Raw genomic sequence first — 17,900 nt, forward strand, 5'->3', positions numbered from 1 at the left:
AAAATCTTGGAATAAATTCCTTACCAAAAGAAATCTTCACCAATGTGTTTGTAAAGGTGTCTAGTAACACATCTCACAAAGACTGAAATTCAGTTTCCCTAGGAGAATTTTTGACAGCTGCTGAAAGTTGGGGTACCCACCATTTCCCTGCATTTCCATGCAGGGGGAAAAAAAATCAAATTTTAATTCTGTTTTAAGTAGCATGTGAGGGGTCAAACTAGGGTGTTTTTGTGACATGGCCATCCTTTTCCAGGTATACTTTTTGTGTAAAAAGCCCATTGAGATTGGGCTGTTTTTAGCCCAAGGAGTGGTTTTGGTGCAAAACAAATGCTTGCAATGGATTCAGAATCACAAAAACACCCTAGTTTGACCCCTCACATGCTACTTAAAACAGAATTAAAATTTGATTTATTTTCCCTGCAGGGAAATGGTGGGTACCCCAACTTTCAGCAGCTGTCAGAAATTCTCCTAGGGAAACTGCATTTCAGTCTTTGTGAGATGTGTTACTAGACACCTTTACAAACACATTGGTGAATTTTTTTTTTGGTAAGGAATTTATTCCAAGATTGGAAATCTTTCTGCTAATATCCCCTGACTAAATGCCTCGCAATGCGAGACAGACACACACACCTCCCCTCTGCAGCGCTCTATCTATGGAGTCTGTCTCATTTCTCTCCTAAAGCCCTTGAATATGATGGAATATGATAAAGGATGACTGTGATTATGGTAAGCTCACATTTCATATCGCACACACCATACCTGTAACTTTCAAATTCTTTTTTTTTTCTCAATTAATTAAATCGATACATTTAATCGAGTAAATTCTGAACGGCACTTAATCGATTAATTGTTAACATCCCTAGATGTCACAAACGTTTTCCGTTTTGGTCACATTTGGTCCCATGAAGTCACTACGGTACGTTTTTAGGGAGTGAGAGAGAACACGTTGGTTTTCACGAAGCCCCTCGACTGTGGAAGTTCAGGAAGCAGTTGTGATGTCGTGAGATGCACAGGAACACGCAGCACTTGAGGCACATGACCCGAGACGTCCTCTCACAGCCCCCGAAACGGCAGCGGCCCCCCTCCTCCCCCTCGCCCAGCTGCTCCGGCCAGTGGCCCGAGCCGTCGTAGCGCGTAGCGGCGTCCGGCAGAGAGCCGGACCCCCGCGCCGGGGGGCCCACGGTGGGGCTTCGGTCCGACGACGTCTTCTGGTGGGCTTTCTGCGAAGGAGGAGGAGGAGGAGGAGGAGGAGGAGGAAGAGGGGGCCGGCGAGGGGGGACGGCGTCCTGGGCCAGGTCGGTAGCGGTGCTGCTGCTCTTGGAGAGGATCAGGGTCTTGGACACGTCCAGCCTGAACGCCATGAAGCTCAGAGGATCAGAGCCGCCCTGATGCTCCTGCCTGGGGTTTTAGGGGTTAAGATGAGATAAGAGCCTTTAATGATCGAGACCGCCAGAGACGTTCGGTCGCCCAAAGGCAGCACAGCAGTTAGGATACAGTTACAGTACTGTGGATACAGCAGGGTAAAGACAGTCACATTGTACTGAAGCCAGGCGTTGACAGCTGTGTTGATTTTGACAGCAAATGTCTTTTAGTTTTAGTCATATTTTAGTCATCTGAAATGTTTTAGTTTTTGTCTAGTTTTAGTCGACTAAATATCATAAGATAAAATCTACAGTTGATTTTGTCGACTAAAATGTCGTCCTAATGGCTGATCTTACACTTGGTTGCATGCTGGAAATAGCCGATCTACAAGCTCACAGCGACAGGTTGTGAGCTTGTAGATCTGCTCTATTTTCAGAGCACAGCGTCTGAGCTCAACCAAACATACAATGACTTGTCTTTTTGAGTTCTACTGGGTCTCTTCTCTACTCGTCCCTCACTGACATTTTAGTCTAGTTTTTAATTTGTAAAAATAAATAAATTCTCAATTATATTTAGTCTTAGTTTTAGTCACCATAGAGCTTAGTTTTTATTTGGTTTTCGTCAGTGAAAAAAGGTAGTCGGCAAAAACATGACATCATAGCTTTAGTCAACGAAATCAACACTGGTTAACTCATTTCCTGCCAGAATTATTTCAGATTTTTTGCTGTAGACTGCCAGAGATTTTTCAATTAAAAAACAAAAGTACTCGGAGCCGAGATACAGAATTTTTAAGTTTTAAGTTAACAAGGAAGTGGATGGGAGTCTAAATCTTCGATAAATCATATCTCCTTGGTCTTTGGGTCAAGAAACAAGAAACAAGAAAAAAAAGAAAAAAGAAAAAAAAAACTTTTTTTTTGTTTTTTAGAAATTAATTAGAACGCAGATATGCGTCTTTGGCAGCCAATGTGTTAACAGTGACATAGTCCCTTACTGGCATTGCCTGGGGGGGGGGGGCAATAATTTACGATTCTGTGCCTAAAACTCGGACGGGGCTGAGTAGTAGGCTCAAGCGAACTTGGCAACGTTCAGCGCGGCAACTCGCGTGCTTTGGCTCAAGTTGGCTTGAGACCGCGCCCCTCTCCGTCGCGGTCCAAAACCATACTTTATCGGCGGAAAAAAAGTAGTCCGCGGTTGTCGGAAAAAGTAGTGTCGTCAGCGGGAGTCGATTCCATGAGGTGTGGGTTGGGGAGTCTAGTGATTAACGAGGCAGGCCACTGAGGCCGGTGCTGAGGCGGGGTATTCAGGCTGTATTAGTACCGTATTTTCCGCATTATAAGGCGCATCTGAGTATAAGGCGCACCTTCAATAAATGTATTATTTTCATATATAGGGCGCACCGCATTATAAGGCGCATCCGCACTATAAGGCGCACTGACGGTGCGGCTTATAGTGCGGAAACCAAGGGAACCAATATTGATACATATATAAGGCGCATCGGATTATAAGGGTCCTTCTGGCCGATCCACACGGTCACGACTCTTTTCTGTTCTGGCCCCACAGTGGTGGAATGAACTTCCCACTGATGTTAGGACAGCAGAGTCACTGCCCATCTCTCGCCGCAGGCTGAAAACCCACCTCTTCAGGAAACACTACCCATCCTCTCTGCCTGACCTACTTGTTGTTAACTAGTTGTACGAACGCTTGTTTTCTATTGCTGTATTGTTTATTGGATCTTGTTTAGTCGATACACTTATTTGTTTTAGCTCCTGCTCATTTGATTTAGCTATTTTGTCTCATCTGTTTAAGGAAATAGGTAGCTGATATATTGCACTTTTACCTTAGCGCTAGGTATACTCTTGGTTGCTTGTTTTTGCAGAAAATGCACTAAAGACTTCTGGTGATTAGTAGTTTTCGTTCCCTACCTATGTTGAATGCACTTAATGTAAGTCTCTTTGGATAAAAGCGTCTGCTAAATGACTGTAATGTAATGTAATGTATAAGGCGCACCTTCAATAAATGTATTATTTTCATATATAAGGCGCATCGGATTATAAGGCGCATCCGCACTATAAGGCACACTGACGGTGCGGCTTATAGTGCGGAAAATACGGTATGTGACGACGCCCACCGTTCACAACTCTTCTAATGTCGAGCGAGGAGGAGGGGGAGGGGGGGAACGCTGCACGCGTGTCCCTTACCTGTACTGAAGCCAGGCGTTGACCAGCGCCAGGTCCACGAGGTACCACAACACGGCCTGGGGCCAGCAGCAGGCGGGCGAGGTGGAGGCGCCGCTGACGGGGATGCGGTACAGGTTCTGCAGGTCTCTGTGGAGGCGGGCCCACCTCTGGGCCTGCTGGAAGCGCCGCAGGAGAGCGGCCATGCTGCGGTGTCCGTTCCCCGCCGTGGAGAGGATGAAGCCGCGCTGCGCTCGCCGCAGCATCAGCCTCCCGTCGGAGCTCACGAACTGGTCGCCGATGTGACCCTCCCTGGCCCCCCCGCCCACCCGGCCCGCACAGTGGACCCCCGACACCTAAAAGAGAAAAAAAAAGGCAAAGAAAAAGAAAAAACAGGGTGAAGCAGCTTTCTGTTGTAAAAAAAAAAAACATTTAGACCGTGCCACGCTATGAGCTTGTAGATCTGCTATTTTTTTAACCCATTAAAGGGTAAGACCACTGTGGTAGAGGTTTGGGTTGTGTAGTTACCTTGCCATGATGTAACTCCAAAGGTGGGCAAGAAATCAAAAATAATTGCTCCATTGATTAGAAATTGATAATTCAAAATATGCTCCCCATTGACTTACATTGTACGGTAAAACAGCTCTCAAAGTCACTCTTTTAGCACATAAATGAACCCAAACAAAGCTGATTCAGACAATATAGAGCATCACCAAACCCAGTACTGTTTTTTTTTTTTATAAAAATGTCAACTTCCTGTTGATTTTACTATTTGAAGATCTGGATCCGGATCCGCCGATCCAGTCCAGGTTTTCTACTTATTAAAAATGGCAAAATCAACAGGAAGTTGACATTTTTATTTAAAAAAAAAAATAGTACTGGGTTTGGTGATGCTCTATATTGTCTGAATCAACTTTGTTTGCGTTTGTTTTTGTGCTAAAAGAGTGACTTTGAGAGCACTTTTACCGTACAATTTAAGTCAATGAGGAGCATATTTTGAATTATCAATTTCTAATCAATGGAGCAATTATTTTTGATTTCTTGCCCACCTTTGGAGTTACATCATGGCAAGGTAACTACACAACCCAAACCTCTACCACAGTGGTCTTGCCCTTTAAGACCTGGAACGCATCTGTGTCACTTTAGATTTATTTGGCTATTCAAACTTGAACTTTTCAAAAAATAGCAGATCTACAAGCTCATAGCGCGGCACCGAGTGCCGCGCTATGAGCTTGTAGATTTAAAGCTTGAAAAAAAAAGCTTGAAAAAAAGGATTTAGAAAACCCTGGAATAAAATATTTTGAGATGGAGATCCATGGACGAATATATATCATTTTGGGTGGTCCTCCAAAAAGTTTGAGAACCATTTATATTATAACAAAAAAAAAATAATAATAAATAAAAGGATTTACAAGACAGAATCCCCAGAAGCAAAGATTTGAGTTAAATATTCTGTGTCGTTTATGATAACTAGATGTCCTGATCCGAGGTTGGTCCAGACAGCACTGGCCTAGTCACTCTGCACACACATCATGCGAAGTCCGGCCCCTCTGGCCTCTCCTCTCCTCTCGGCTCCTCTCCTCTCCTCTCCTCTCCTCTCCTCTCCTCTCCTCTCCTCTCCTCTCCTCTCCTCTCCTCTCCTCTCCTCTCCTCTTTGCTTTGTGGCCCTAACCTCTAGTCCCATCCTCCCAACCTCGGGTCACGTGATAAAGAGGTCAGACTTCCTGTATCTGGTTGCTATGGCAACCTGCCAGATCAGGCTGAGGGTCTGATAGGCAAATCAGAGAATCAATCAAGCAGAGAGTCTGATCACAGATGGAGGTGGGGGTAAGATGCCTAAATCATAGCCATAGCTCTGATCAACTGTCTGTGACGGGTCTTGGAGGCATGTGGAGTGATCCTGTGCTTGCGAATCCCGGATGAACTTTCGGAGCTTTTGTCAATTATAGTAGTAAGATGTCTGTGTTTGGAGAAAAACTATTATTTTCTTACTTTTTGGATAAATTAGTACTTTTTCAGCGTCAGTTCATGCATCATTATCCATAGGAGTAAAATCGCCGGGTTCATTTGTCTAGTTTTGGAACACAGTTCTTAAATGACGTGATCTAAGATTTCCCTATGAGGATTTTCAATAGAAAAAATATATATATTCAATATAAAACACATCACTGCCTCTAGTGCATCGGTTCTCAAAGTGGGGTCCGGGGACCCCCAGAGGTCCTTGGGGGGGGTTCCAGGGGGTCCCCAGCTAAATTACAAATTTGGCTGTTCAAAAATAGCAGATATTCGTGCCGCGCTGCAAGCTTGTATATCTGCTATTTTTTAATATTCAAAAAAAAAAGCAGAGCTATAATTAGGCCAGGAGTTTAAACGATGGTGCAATAGCGATGGTGTCTTAACTTTGAGCCAAGAAGACACCAGCCAAGTAAATAGGGAAGAACTTGAACAATACAATGTGAGCAAAGGATAAAGAGGATGATGATGTGAATCTGTTACACACACCACTAAAGCACGAGGAGGACATTGACTATTTAGAAGGGATGACAGAGGAAATGTTTGGAGAGTTTGAAGCGGCCCTGAAATCTGATGAGTCTTGGAATCTGTCTGGACCAAACCTCGGATCGGGCCTAGATGTCAGGGCCGCGAAGCTAGTTATTATTATTACTACTAACTAGACCATACCCGGTGAAGGGCGCAGGCGAAAGTAGTTGCAAACTTGGGGTTATTGCACGTCCTGTCGCGCGGTTTCTCCCCCCTCCCATCTCCCCTGGTCACCCCACTGGCCTGCACATCGGAGACGGAGACAGAAGAGCGTGTAGACGTTCCTTGCAACACCGGTGCTTGTTTCTCGCACATGATTTGGCAACGCGCAAACCGAAAGCGAAACCTAACTATCGGGGACACGACCCACCCAAGACAGACAGAGGTTACTCAAATTATAGGATTATAGGATATAGGATAGGATAATCTTACCAGCAGTCTCTCCAGCATGGCGGGGGTAGAGAGCTCCTGTTTGCAGAGGAACACCATGCAGCCTTTGGGAACCAGGTTCTCCACCGTGGCCTCTTTGTCCGTCAGGTCCATCTTCAGCTCCAGACTGTGGACCAGGCCGCCCGGCCCCACCAGCACGGTGCTGTGGAGACGCAGGCCGCCGTCGTACGCCTTCCCGGCGGTCAGCGGCACGCGGTATCGATCCACCCCGTAGTGCTTCTCCCCTCTCAGCCGCCGGCACGCCGCCTGGAAGTGACCCAGCACCGCCTGCACCTTCCAGAGGGGGGCGGGTTCGATGCCGGAGGAGGACGAGGAGGAGGAGGAGTCTGGGTCATTGTTGGCCTCCTTCCTGTTGCTCTGCTCGTTGTGGTCTCTGAGGGGGTTCAGACCATCTCTGAGGGGGTTCAGACCGTCTCTGAGGGGGTTCAGACCATCTCTGAGGGGGTTCAGACCGTCTCTGAGGGGGTTCAGACCGTCTCTGAGGGGGTTCAGACCACGGACTAGAGATGGGATGATATGAAAATGACGATTGTCACGATTATTGTGTCAAAAATAATTGAGATCAACAATATTATTGCTTGAAACTTAACACATTGATTGCCTAGATCGAATATATGCGTTCTTTAATTTTTTTGGAAAATTCCACAAGGGGCGCCCTAACACAGCTTTGGAATGATCGATCGTCTCTCAGAGAAGAAAAATGTGGATGTGACATCATTCCAAAAAATGTCACTTCAGAAAAACAGCTGTAACTCAGTTTCTTTTTGCCAGACCCAAGGGGTCGGGCTTACATGAGGCTTTGTACCCGTTTCGTCCATACATGGGCATGGTCACTTTGTCCTCCGGCCCCAGCCAAAAAAAAGTCTGTCCCCCAAAAAAGTCTGTCCATACATGGGCATAGAAGGGACATGTGTCCCAGCCATAAAAGTCTGTCCCCCTTTCGTCCATACATGGGCATAGACACAGGCTGACACGTCACGTGAAGTCTGGGTCTGGCAGAACCAGGTCTCCTGGTCTTGTTTTTCCATTGAAAACCACCCGTTTTCAGCGGACCAAAGCTCCAAAAAGGCGGATCGCGGTTGGAAACTTGTCGTTCCCATGGATACACAGATCCTTCCGCCTACTCACAGGAACCTTTTTCGTGTTTTTTTTTTACACAATGAGGTAATTATACGCCGGCACGGGGATAGAAAACTATGTTTAATATCTTGGCAATCAATGTGTTAAAATGGCACTTTTGTTAAAGGGATAGTTCACCCCCAAAATGACTTTTTTTCGATGGATTAGTCACCCTGCATGGAGACTTGAATTCATGGATATATATATTTTTTTGTCTCATTCCTTAAGCCAATAACTTGATGACTGAACGGTTCCGGTAGGACACACAGAGTCTCCTTTGTGTCTCCTACCGGTCCGCTGGGCATCACATTATTGTCTTAGGAAAAAAATATCCAACTATCCCTTATTTTACTTATTATTATTAAATATAACTATCCCTTTAACCACTTGAACCCCCAGCATCCCTATTCTGGGGGGGGAACGTTCATCAAAAATAGCAGATCTACAAGCTCACAACGTGAACTTGCCGTCGCAACGCGTTGTGAGCTTGTAGATCGGCTATTTTTGGAACTCGTACTGAATTTGCAGCTCAACAGAAGCTAATCCATCCCAGTGTATGATGGAGTTCACAATATTCACAACAGCTTAACACATTGAGTGCCAGGGTCTTTTTAAAACAGGGTACAGTCGGTGCCTGGATTTTTAACCATTTTTGAACCTTTTTCAAGTAGTCACAAAATATTTTCAGTGATCACCGTCCTCAAGGTGATCCCCTCATTACACACATAGAGGTCTTGTACAATCGGGGGAAAAAAATAAAAACATTAGGTAATCCGTTCCATAGTTGCAGCCAGTTGAAAATAGTCGAAAATAGTCAAAAATACATATTTTAGAAAAAAAGTACACAAGAGCCGAGATACAGGCTTTTGAAGTCATAAGTTAACCAGGAAGTGGATTGGAGTCTAAATATTCGAAAAATGATATCTCCTGGTGCTGGGAAGAAAAAATAAAAATAATAATAATAATAATTTTTTTTATTATTGTTTTCTCAAAAACGTCATAACCGTTTTTGGCACACAATGCATGGCTTCTCAAAAACGGTCCGGACCGTTTTTGGCATTCAATGTGTTAAAATCTCTGCAATTATGATTATTGTGAGCGTTTTTTTTAAAACGCGATAAACGATAATAAGGATTATCGTCCCGTCCCTCACCGTGGACGCTGCCGTTCCGGCGGCCCGTAGCGGCTGTGGTTGGCGGGGGGGCGTTGGTCGGCGGTTTGGACGCCAGCCTCAGCTTGTGAGACAGCTGTAGGAACCTGGCGAGCGGCATGGCGTCGGCGACGAGGGACACCCTGGTGAAGTCCTGCCAGTAGAGCTTCAGGCTGGGGAACTGAAGAGGTGACAAAGACAGACGATATAAGACTTATGTTATTTTAGATTTCTTTGGGCTATTCAATAAATAGCAGATCTACAAGCTCATAGCGTGGCACCGAGTGCCACGCTATGAGCTTGTAAGATCTGCTATTTATTGAACAATCCTGAACATTTGTGCAAATCTTTGAATATATATTTGTAAACGTCAAATGTCTCAACAAATGTCTTCATTTTTTTCTGAAAAAACATTGTTGCTATATCAGTGGTGCTCAAATTATTTTTGTCAAGGATGTGTTTGGCCCCTGATCCCCATCAAAATATGTTGTTCCAGGGACCCCCCAGAAGCAAAGATTTGAGTTAAAAATGTTTTTAAAAAAATGTATATGTATTCAACACAAATGTTCAAGATTTTTCAAAAATAGCAGATCTACAAGCTCATAGCGCGGCACTCGGTGCCGCGCTATGAGCTTGTAGATCTGCTATTTATGACTATATGACTAAACTGTGACATTCCACGGTGAACACAAACCTTCAAGGTCCCCATGGCGACGTGGATGCCCACAAACTGGGCCACCTCCTTGGCCGTGGTGGGCTGACTGGGCAGCTTGGACAGTCTGTTTGTGCACTGGGCGATTTCTACCCAAGTGTCCCGACCAAAATACCCGGAGAAATAGTCTATGGGCTCTCTGGAATGGGACTGGCCCTCCGATGTGGCCACGCTGGAAAAGGAAGAAATAACGAATTAGCAAAAGGAGAACCAAACAGGCCCCAAAGGAACTGTGATCTACAGAAGAGATCAACGCTGGAGCGACACGGACATTAGAGCAGGTTTCGTTCAATTTCGACCCCTCTGTCACGTGGTACTATTTTTTGTGTCATATATTGTGTGCGTGAGTAGGCTGCCGCGGCGCAGTGATTCTGGACACAAACAATAGTACCATGTGACAGAGGGGTCGAAGTTGAACGAAACCTGCACTATATGGTAGAAATAGGTCAACAATACAAATGATGCTAGTTTTTTTTAATTAATGTATTTTTAATGAGCGGCCCCAAGCCCCCAGAGTTGCTGAGAAACATTGAAGCTGCCACCCCAGTGGCCAAAGCTGGAACTGCAGGCGGGGAGAAATACATGCACGCGCAAAACATACTGAGAGATATTTATATTTATACATATAAATATCTAAACATATTATACATACATACATATGTATTTACATATAAATATGCATCTCGAGTGTATTTAATAAATATCTCGCGTTCAATCCTTGACACACGGGCTGCCGTAGAACGCAAAAAGGACACTAGTGCGCATGCTCATAACTCTATGGGGATACAAAATCGAACCAATAATTCTACTTCCGGCAGGTTTCCGGGTGCTTCAAAACGCCACTGAGCACATTCATTGAAATGATAGCTGGGGGCGGGGCAATCCGCCCTCTAGTTATATTATACCTCTATGAGCGGCCCCCACCAAATCTACTAATCTACCGGAACTACTTCATATTCATCAGAACCGGACCATAACTCTGACCACGGGACTCGGGCAATCAATTAATACCTTTGCAACCACTACATTAATGCCAAGTATTTCCTACAGAAAATACTCAAAAAATCTGAACTAACCCTTTGAGCCTTTTTTTATTTAGGTGCAAGCGTACAGTGACTGACGTTTTGGTCTTTCGACCTTCCTCAGAGTTCCTTCATGACTCTGAGGAAGGTCGAAAGACCGAAACGTCCGCGTTGCTCCAGCGTTGATCTCTTCGTCATCTTTTTTTCTTTTTTTTTTCTCTAAGCACCTTAACGTCCATATGTATATCATGCACAGTATAAGTATAACATGCACAGTATACATACATTGCTGCTATGCTCAGGCACCTTTAGTTTTTTATTATCTCAGGTACTTTGTAAATATGTAGATAACTTGTCTGGCCTTCTGTTGCTCTCTTGTTTTGATCTCCTTCCCACTTGCCCCCCCCCCCCTCTTCTTTCTATGGAAATTAACGTTGCGATGGGAACGATGTACAAAAACGAATTTCACCCACTTTTTTACCTTGTAAACCTGTCATGTGACAATAAAACTGATTCTGATTCTGTTGTCCCTGACCCTGTGACGCAGGTTTAAGGCTGAGGCGCAACGATAGAATCCCTTTGTTCTCAAATTGTGATCTACATTTGGCCGAACGGTAAGGGTGACGGAAATGGATGCGTTGGATGTGTTGGATGCGTTGGATGCAGCTCAAAGGGAACTTTACTCAGGTATCTAGTTCGTCGCCATCCGACCTTCCTAGCCCGTGTTATAAAAAATGAAAATGGCCAAAACTCAAACGTGGAACATCAGTGAAAGTGGCCGTTTTCAAGACGTTTTGGTCATTATCTCTGGAACTGAAGGTCCAATCTGCTCAGTTCAAAGCTTGTTTGATGCGTGACTTTGAGGACATTAACCGTACAATGGGGTTTCGGGCCTAAAATTATGGTAATCGTTCGGGCCGGCCCAGTTAGAGCCGGGCCTTTATTTTCAGGCCTGTCGAGAACTCTAGTTGTTATGTCATGTACCTGTGTGAGTGGTCCTGTGTCTGCAGGGGGCTGGAGGTGGTGGGGGGGCTGCTGTGGCTGTTGTTGTTGTTGTTGTTGTAATAAGAGGCCATGGTCTGGGCCTCCTGGTCAGGCTGCGGGTCAGAGGTCAGCTCACACACCTCCTCACCGTCCTCCTCATCAGAGCTCTGCAGGAGGAAGTCCCTCAGCTGTGGAGCGCTCTGCCACTCCCCGTCCGCCTCCCCTACAAACCACCATATGACCATATATTACATTTAGTTAAAGCACCGTAACCTCCCCTACAAACCACCATATGACCATATATTACATTTAGTTAAAGCACCGTAACCTCCAATCATCACACAAGCTGCCATCATCTGGCGAGCCAGACCGTTGCCTCCCACACAGTGTTGATTTTGACAGCAAATTTTTATTAAGTTTTAGTCATAGTCTTTTAACACATTGCGTGCCAATCGCGTAGTTCTACGCGAACCTAAATAATTGCCGCAGCGTGCCAGTCGCGTAGATCTACGCGAAGTGGTCTTTTTTTTTTCCTCGCAGTGACACATTTCATTGTAGCACACCCGGAAACGGAAATATCCGTATCCGGAGATTTTCGTTCCCACCCGCTTCCATTCTAAAGCTCCCACTAAATCCTCCATTTTCTCGGTTGTGGTTTTTCTCCTCGCTGATCGCTGTTTAAAATAAACCGCTGTAGCTTCAAAATGGCCGATCGCCGATCGAAACGGTCTTCTCTGGGCCACTCACACAGCTACCCTGTGTGTCTACAAACAGCTGAACGCGAGATTTTAAAGGTATTTAGCGAGGTCTGTGGCGAGGTGAAAAAAACTAAAAAACAACAATAAATCGCTGGCACTGGTGAGTACATTATGATATTAAACTTTTTGTCTAGTAAAAAAAAAAAGCATAAAATGACTTGTCTTTTAGTTCTACTGGATCTCTTCTCCACTAGATCCCTCACTAACGTTTTAGTCTTTTATTTGTTGACAAAATGGTCAATATATTTAGTCTTAGTTTTTAGTGAACAAAGTTATAGTCGTCATAGTTTTAGTCAAAGCAAAGCAACTGAAGCTCTAAAAGAATTATCCGGGGATGAAGCGGATGTGGCGCCTCCTCCTCCCCGCTTCCGTTTCGTCTTTACAGTTGTGCAAATCTGTCCTAATATAAATCAAAACAATGGAAGCATATAATCAAAACAATGGAAGCATATACAGTAGAATTGAAATTCAAAAATAAAATGTAAAGATATTTTAAAATATATTTTTTGTGCACGGAAAAGACAGCTTCCGTTCTCCGCTTTAATAACATAACATTCAGAGATTACAGAATAGTTGTCTGGCTACGCGAGACGAAAAGAAAACACGGAAAACCGGTCAGAAATGAGTAAATATATACATATCGGTACATATGGTGGAGCTAGTATGACAAAGAAGTTCTCCCACTTCATTCTACAACCTGTAAAGCTGTGCTGTGACGATAAAGACAGCTGTAGTTTACATGAAGGACCATCAGAACGTACCTTCTTCCATGTTGTCATAATGGTTGGCACTTCCACCGTTGAGTCCAGACTCCTCATATTCTCCAACCTCAGGGCTTCCATCATCTGTTGAGAACAGAAACAACACAATGTACAGTAAAACAAAACAAGTCACAGAAACCTTGTGATTAGCATTTTATTAGCATTTTTTGTTTGTTATTATTTAGTAATCTCGTCTCTGAATGTACTGGCTGGCTGTCTGTAACTTAGTGTGGATTTATCTGACCAGGTTTCTCTTATGTTGCGAAATATGTTGCGTTCACAATAGCAGTGACAAAACAACAGACTACAATGCAGCATGAGATTACCTGTTTAACACATCGAGTGCCATAAACGGTCCGGACCGTTTTTGAGGATCCAAACGAGAAGTGCCGAAAACGGTCCGGACCGTTTTTGACCCAATTCTATTTTTATACGAGTGGCCCACGTGGGGCGCTAAAACGAAACTTTGACATCACCCAAGGAGTTTCTGAGAAGAAGAGGCTGGATGTGGCTCCATGTGAAAAATCCTTCCGGTCGGCGTTTTCAATGTTATCTCCTTGACTAAAAGCTTAATATCTCCATTTCTTTTTAACGTGGTGGAAACGAGCCGTTTTCGATCGGCAATCACGCTGCAATGGAGGATCGCGTTGGAAATATTATTGTTCCAGGCGTTAGTCGGGACCCTCCGCCGTCTCGCACGCACGCTTTGTTTACATGCACTTCCGCGTCGGGGCTTCTACAGCACGAAACGTATAACGCAAGTGGATGGAAGAAATGCAGGCACTCAACGTATAATATTTTAATAAACCTCTGGCACCCAATGTGTTAACTAAATAATAATAATAGCTCAGATTTATTTAGTGCTTTTCTAAATACCCATAGTCCAGTGGCGCAGCCAGAACGCTAGTATAGGCTGGGCCTGAGCAGGAGCCGGTGGGGACACATGCACGCGCGCCGCGAAAATGTGCGGTTATTGCGCGGATATTGGCCGTTTTGGGGCGTTTTTTTGTTACTTTATTTAGGTTTTAGAGTTAGGGTTGGGTTAGGGTTATGTTATTTAATTCATATTTTTGCCTGATTTTACCGATTTCTTATCCAAAAATGTATTAATTTTTTTTTTAATTATTATTATTTAAAAAGAAGAAAAAAATGCTAAATCGATTGGGTGGGCCAGCTCTCTATGTGGGTGGGCCACGGCCCACCCAGGCCCACCCATGGCTGCGCCCCTGCCATAGTCGCTTTAAATAAAAGAAAAATCTTAAAGGGATTCTAGGTGTTCGAGTGAAACCGAATGGAACCGAGTGCAGCCGACAAAAATGGAACAAGCCGCCATTGTTTTCTGTGCGTTGTTTTTACTTTTGGTTCTAAAACGCTCTCAAACTTCTTTTTTGAGGCACGGAATTTACATTTAAGATATCGTTTGGATAGAATGTAGTTGTTTAACTTCATATATGTGGTCAATTTATCATGACAGAGCCTATTAAAAAAAGAAAATTCAGAGAACCGGCAGGGGCGGGCAGTGACACGCATGTCTCCGAATAAAGCAACCTATTTTGGGCATGGCCCCTTCTAAAGTCCCCCTGCGTCATATTGGCTGGGGATGGGGAAAAGGAGCTGCTGATTGGCTGAAGGGGTTGTCAGTCAACGGTACTAACTGTTTGACAACCGTTTTATTTCTCTGAACTTGCCTAGAATCCCTTTAACCAATAACTTACAAATATCGTCATCGGTTGCCGAGTGGTGATCCGTGTGGCGCGCGGCGTTGCTGTCAGTGGGCGTGGCTTCCAGTAGGACCTCCCTCTCCTCCTCTTTGACCGGGTAGAAGATACACTGTCTGTTGCCGAGGTCTGTGAGGTCTGTGAGCTCTGCGTTCACAGCGGGGGTCCTGGAGGGTTCACTCTCTGCTTCTGGAAAAACAACAGGTTGAGGAATTCTGTATCAATCAATAACTGTTGATCAAACAGAGTCTCTGAGGCACTTTGTGGTATAAGATAGAAGTTTAATGATGTACATGAGGTCATGGGAGAACTTTAAAGGGATATTTCACTTTAAAAAAAACTTTGGGTCATTTTATCATCTACCCAGGCTTTTGTGAGCCCCCCAGACCGTTTTTAAGTTGCTTGATTCATTATTTAGATATTTAATATTCATTTTATCAGACACGCCCCCTTCCTATACAAACCCATTATAACTTCAAACTCCATTTTTAACATGTTAGATTCATCAAAAACACCCGTCCTTGGTTCTGGTGACTCACCCTGCCCTCCTAATATGCGAGGGGGCCGTGTTTTTTCGTTAACTTTTTTCATTTATTTTATTTGATTTTTTTATCGTATTTAATTTTTTTAATTTTAAAATGTTTCTTTTAAAAATAAATGAAAAAAGTAATCGAAAAAACACGGCCCCCTCGCGTATTAGGAGGGCAGGGTGAGTCACCAGAACCAAGGACGGGTGTTTTTGATGAATCTAACGGGTTAAAAATGGAGTTTGAAGTTATAATGGGTTTGTATAGGAAGGGGGCGTGTCTGATAAACTGAATATCAAATATCTAAATAATGAATCAAGTAACTTAAAAACTGTCTGGAGGGCTCACAAAAGCCTGAGTAGATGATAAAATGACCCGGGGGGGGGGGGGGGGGTAGTGGTCAAGTAGTTCTCTGAGAAGAGCATGGAGTGAGCTTGTAGATCTGCTATTTTGGAAAAATCGTGAAACATTTGTGCAAATCTTTGAATATATATATTTTTAAAGCAAACATTTTTAACTCCAATATTTGCTTCTTCTGTGGGGGTCCCTGGAACAACATGTTTTGAGATGGGGGTCCGTGGCCAAATACATATCATTTTCGGTGGTCCTTGACGTGAAAAAGTTGGAGCACCACTGATAATAATAATAATAATAATAAACTTTATTTGTATAGCACCTTTCATGACATGAAATGCAGCTCAAAGTGCTTTACAGAGCAAGAATACAATTACAGTTAGATATAGCAACCAAACAACAAACATATTCAGTTCCAGGGACCCCCAGGGACCCCCAGGGACCCCCAGGAGCCAAGATTTGAGTTACAAATGTTCGCTTTAAAAATATATATATTCAAAGATTTTCAAGATTTTTCAAAAATAGCAGATCTACAAGCTCATAGTGTGGCACTCTGTGCCGCGCTATGAGTTTGTAGATCTGATATTTTTTGAATAGCCAAATAAATCAAAAGATGACAGAGATGCATTCCCGGATTGAATGGATTAAAGGGATAGTTCACCCCAAAAAAATACCAGCGGACCGGTAGGCAGAGGTTCCGGTAGGAGACACAAAGGAGACTCTTTGTGTCTCCTACCGGAACCGCTGCCGGTCATCAAATGATTGGCTTAGAGAATGAGACAAAAAAATAATAATCCATGAATTCAAGTTGATTGATTGATTGATTGATTGATTGATTGATTGAATGTGACTCTGATCTACCTGCAGCAGAGGGGAGCGGGCGGTCCATGGTCATGTCCTCTACTCTCCACCGGGTGTGCTGTCTCCCCGCAGCCTGCTGGGTGGCAGGAGGAGGAAGAGGAGGAGGAGGATGGTGGTTCTCCTGCTTCACCAGAACACTCCTCTGGGAGGCGCTGTGGTCATGTGACACGCCCTGCAGCTCCGTCTTCACCTTCATCACCTGGCCTTCTTCTTCCTCGTCTTCAGCATCCGCGTCGTCCTGGGAACGATAACCGTCATTTAGGCTGGTTTTAAGACATATTCAAACTTTAACCCTTTTAACACATTGAGGGCCATAAACGGTACGGACCGTTTTTGGCCAATTTTTTTTTATACGTGGGGCCCACGTGGGGGCGCTCTAACGAAACTTTGGGATCATCCAAGGAGTCTCTGAGAAGGAGAGGCCGAATGTCGATCCATGTCAAAAATCCTTCCGGTCGGCCTCTCCAATGTTAACTCCTTGACTAAAATCTTAATATCTCCTATTTCTTTTTAACGTGGTGGAAGTGGTGGATCACTCTGCAATGGAGGATCGCGTTAGAAATATTATTGTTCCAGGCGTTAGTCGGGACCCTCCGCCGTCTCGCACGCAGGCTTTGTTTACATGCACTTCCACGTCGGGGCTTCTACAGCACGAAACATATCAGCGTAAGTGGATGGAAGAATAGCAGTGGGCACTGAACGTACAATATTTTAATAAACCTCTGGCACATGTGTTAAAGGTTTAATGACATTCACTTTTACACCACATTCAAAGTCTTTGTCCTGGTCCTTCAAAAGTGTACAAAAAGTTTTAAGTGAAAATTCCATTCCAGTGATCCATGGCAGGTGTTTTTCTCTCACATTTCTAAAGCCTTTTCAACTGCAATGAAAAAAGAAATCTTTGCCTGCGGGTGGCGCTGGTGAGGGATTTTGCCTGTCAATCATCGCCTCTGCTCCGCCCCCCCCAAAGGAAAGGATAGGGGAGGGGAGGGGCGAGGAGGAGAGTGGGCGGGATTAATCGACTGTGACCTCACTGTCGAAGGGCCAAGCTCAGATTACTTTTCAGCCTAATTATTCAGAAAACCCCAGACCACAGAAAATCCACTGAATGTTCAAAGTTCAGGTTTTTTGGGTGTAATTGAGGTCATAAAACCCCAAATAAAACATTGAAAATAAAAAAAGTGAAAATGAATGTCATGATACCTTTAACAAAGACACGGCCTGGAACGCAGGCGTAGCGGTAAATGGTAAATGGTACATTTATATAGCGCTTTTATCCAAAGCACTTCACATAGATTGTGCATTACATTCACCCATTCACACACACATTCATACACCGATGGAGGAGGAAACCATGCAAAGGCACCAACCTGCTCATCGGGAGCAATTAGGGGTTCAGCGTCTTGC

General features: G+C 44.2%; 2 protein-coding genes across 2 annotated transcripts in view; both read right to left on the reverse strand.

Annotated features, from left to right (window-relative positions):
• Positions 1 to 604: 604 nt before the first annotated feature.
• Positions 605 to 3,748, reverse strand: LOC308083837 (uncharacterized protein). Its single transcript, XM_080426239.1, has 2 exons — positions 3,561 to 3,748; positions 605 to 1,398 (listed from the first exon to the last, which is right to left on the reverse strand). The coding sequence occupies exons 1-2, from the start codon at positions 3,740 to 3,742 to the stop codon at positions 954 to 956; spliced, it is 627 nt and encodes a 208-aa protein (XP_080282365.1). The 5' UTR covers positions 3,743 to 3,748; the 3' UTR covers positions 605 to 953.
• Positions 3,749 to 3,801: 53 nt separating this feature from the next.
• The window catches only part of LOC308084457 (uncharacterized protein), a gene marked incomplete at both ends in the record, with an annotated part of 41,458 nt that continues 27,359 nt past the window's right edge, over positions 3,802 to 17,900 (reverse strand). The window contains 9 exons of the mRNA XM_080427122.1: positions 3,802 to 3,806; positions 3,844 to 3,892; positions 6,510 to 7,027; positions 8,800 to 8,977; positions 9,491 to 9,680; positions 11,515 to 11,737; positions 13,034 to 13,117; positions 14,749 to 14,940; positions 16,494 to 16,731. Coding sequence (XP_080283248.1) covers positions 3,802 to 3,806; positions 3,844 to 3,892; positions 6,510 to 7,027; positions 8,800 to 8,977; positions 9,491 to 9,680; positions 11,515 to 11,737; positions 13,034 to 13,117; positions 14,749 to 14,940; positions 16,494 to 16,731 — 1,677 coding nt within the window. The remainder of the gene's footprint in view (positions 3,807 to 3,843; positions 3,893 to 6,509; positions 7,028 to 8,799; positions 8,978 to 9,490; positions 9,681 to 11,514; positions 11,738 to 13,033; positions 13,118 to 14,748; positions 14,941 to 16,493; positions 16,732 to 17,900) is intronic.

This window comes from Gymnoscopelus braueri (genome assembly GCF_963280865.1).
Source record: "Gymnoscopelus braueri genome assembly, chromosome: 4".
In the NCBI taxonomy this organism is placed as follows: Eukaryota; Metazoa; Chordata; class Actinopteri; order Myctophiformes; family Myctophidae; genus Gymnoscopelus; species Gymnoscopelus braueri.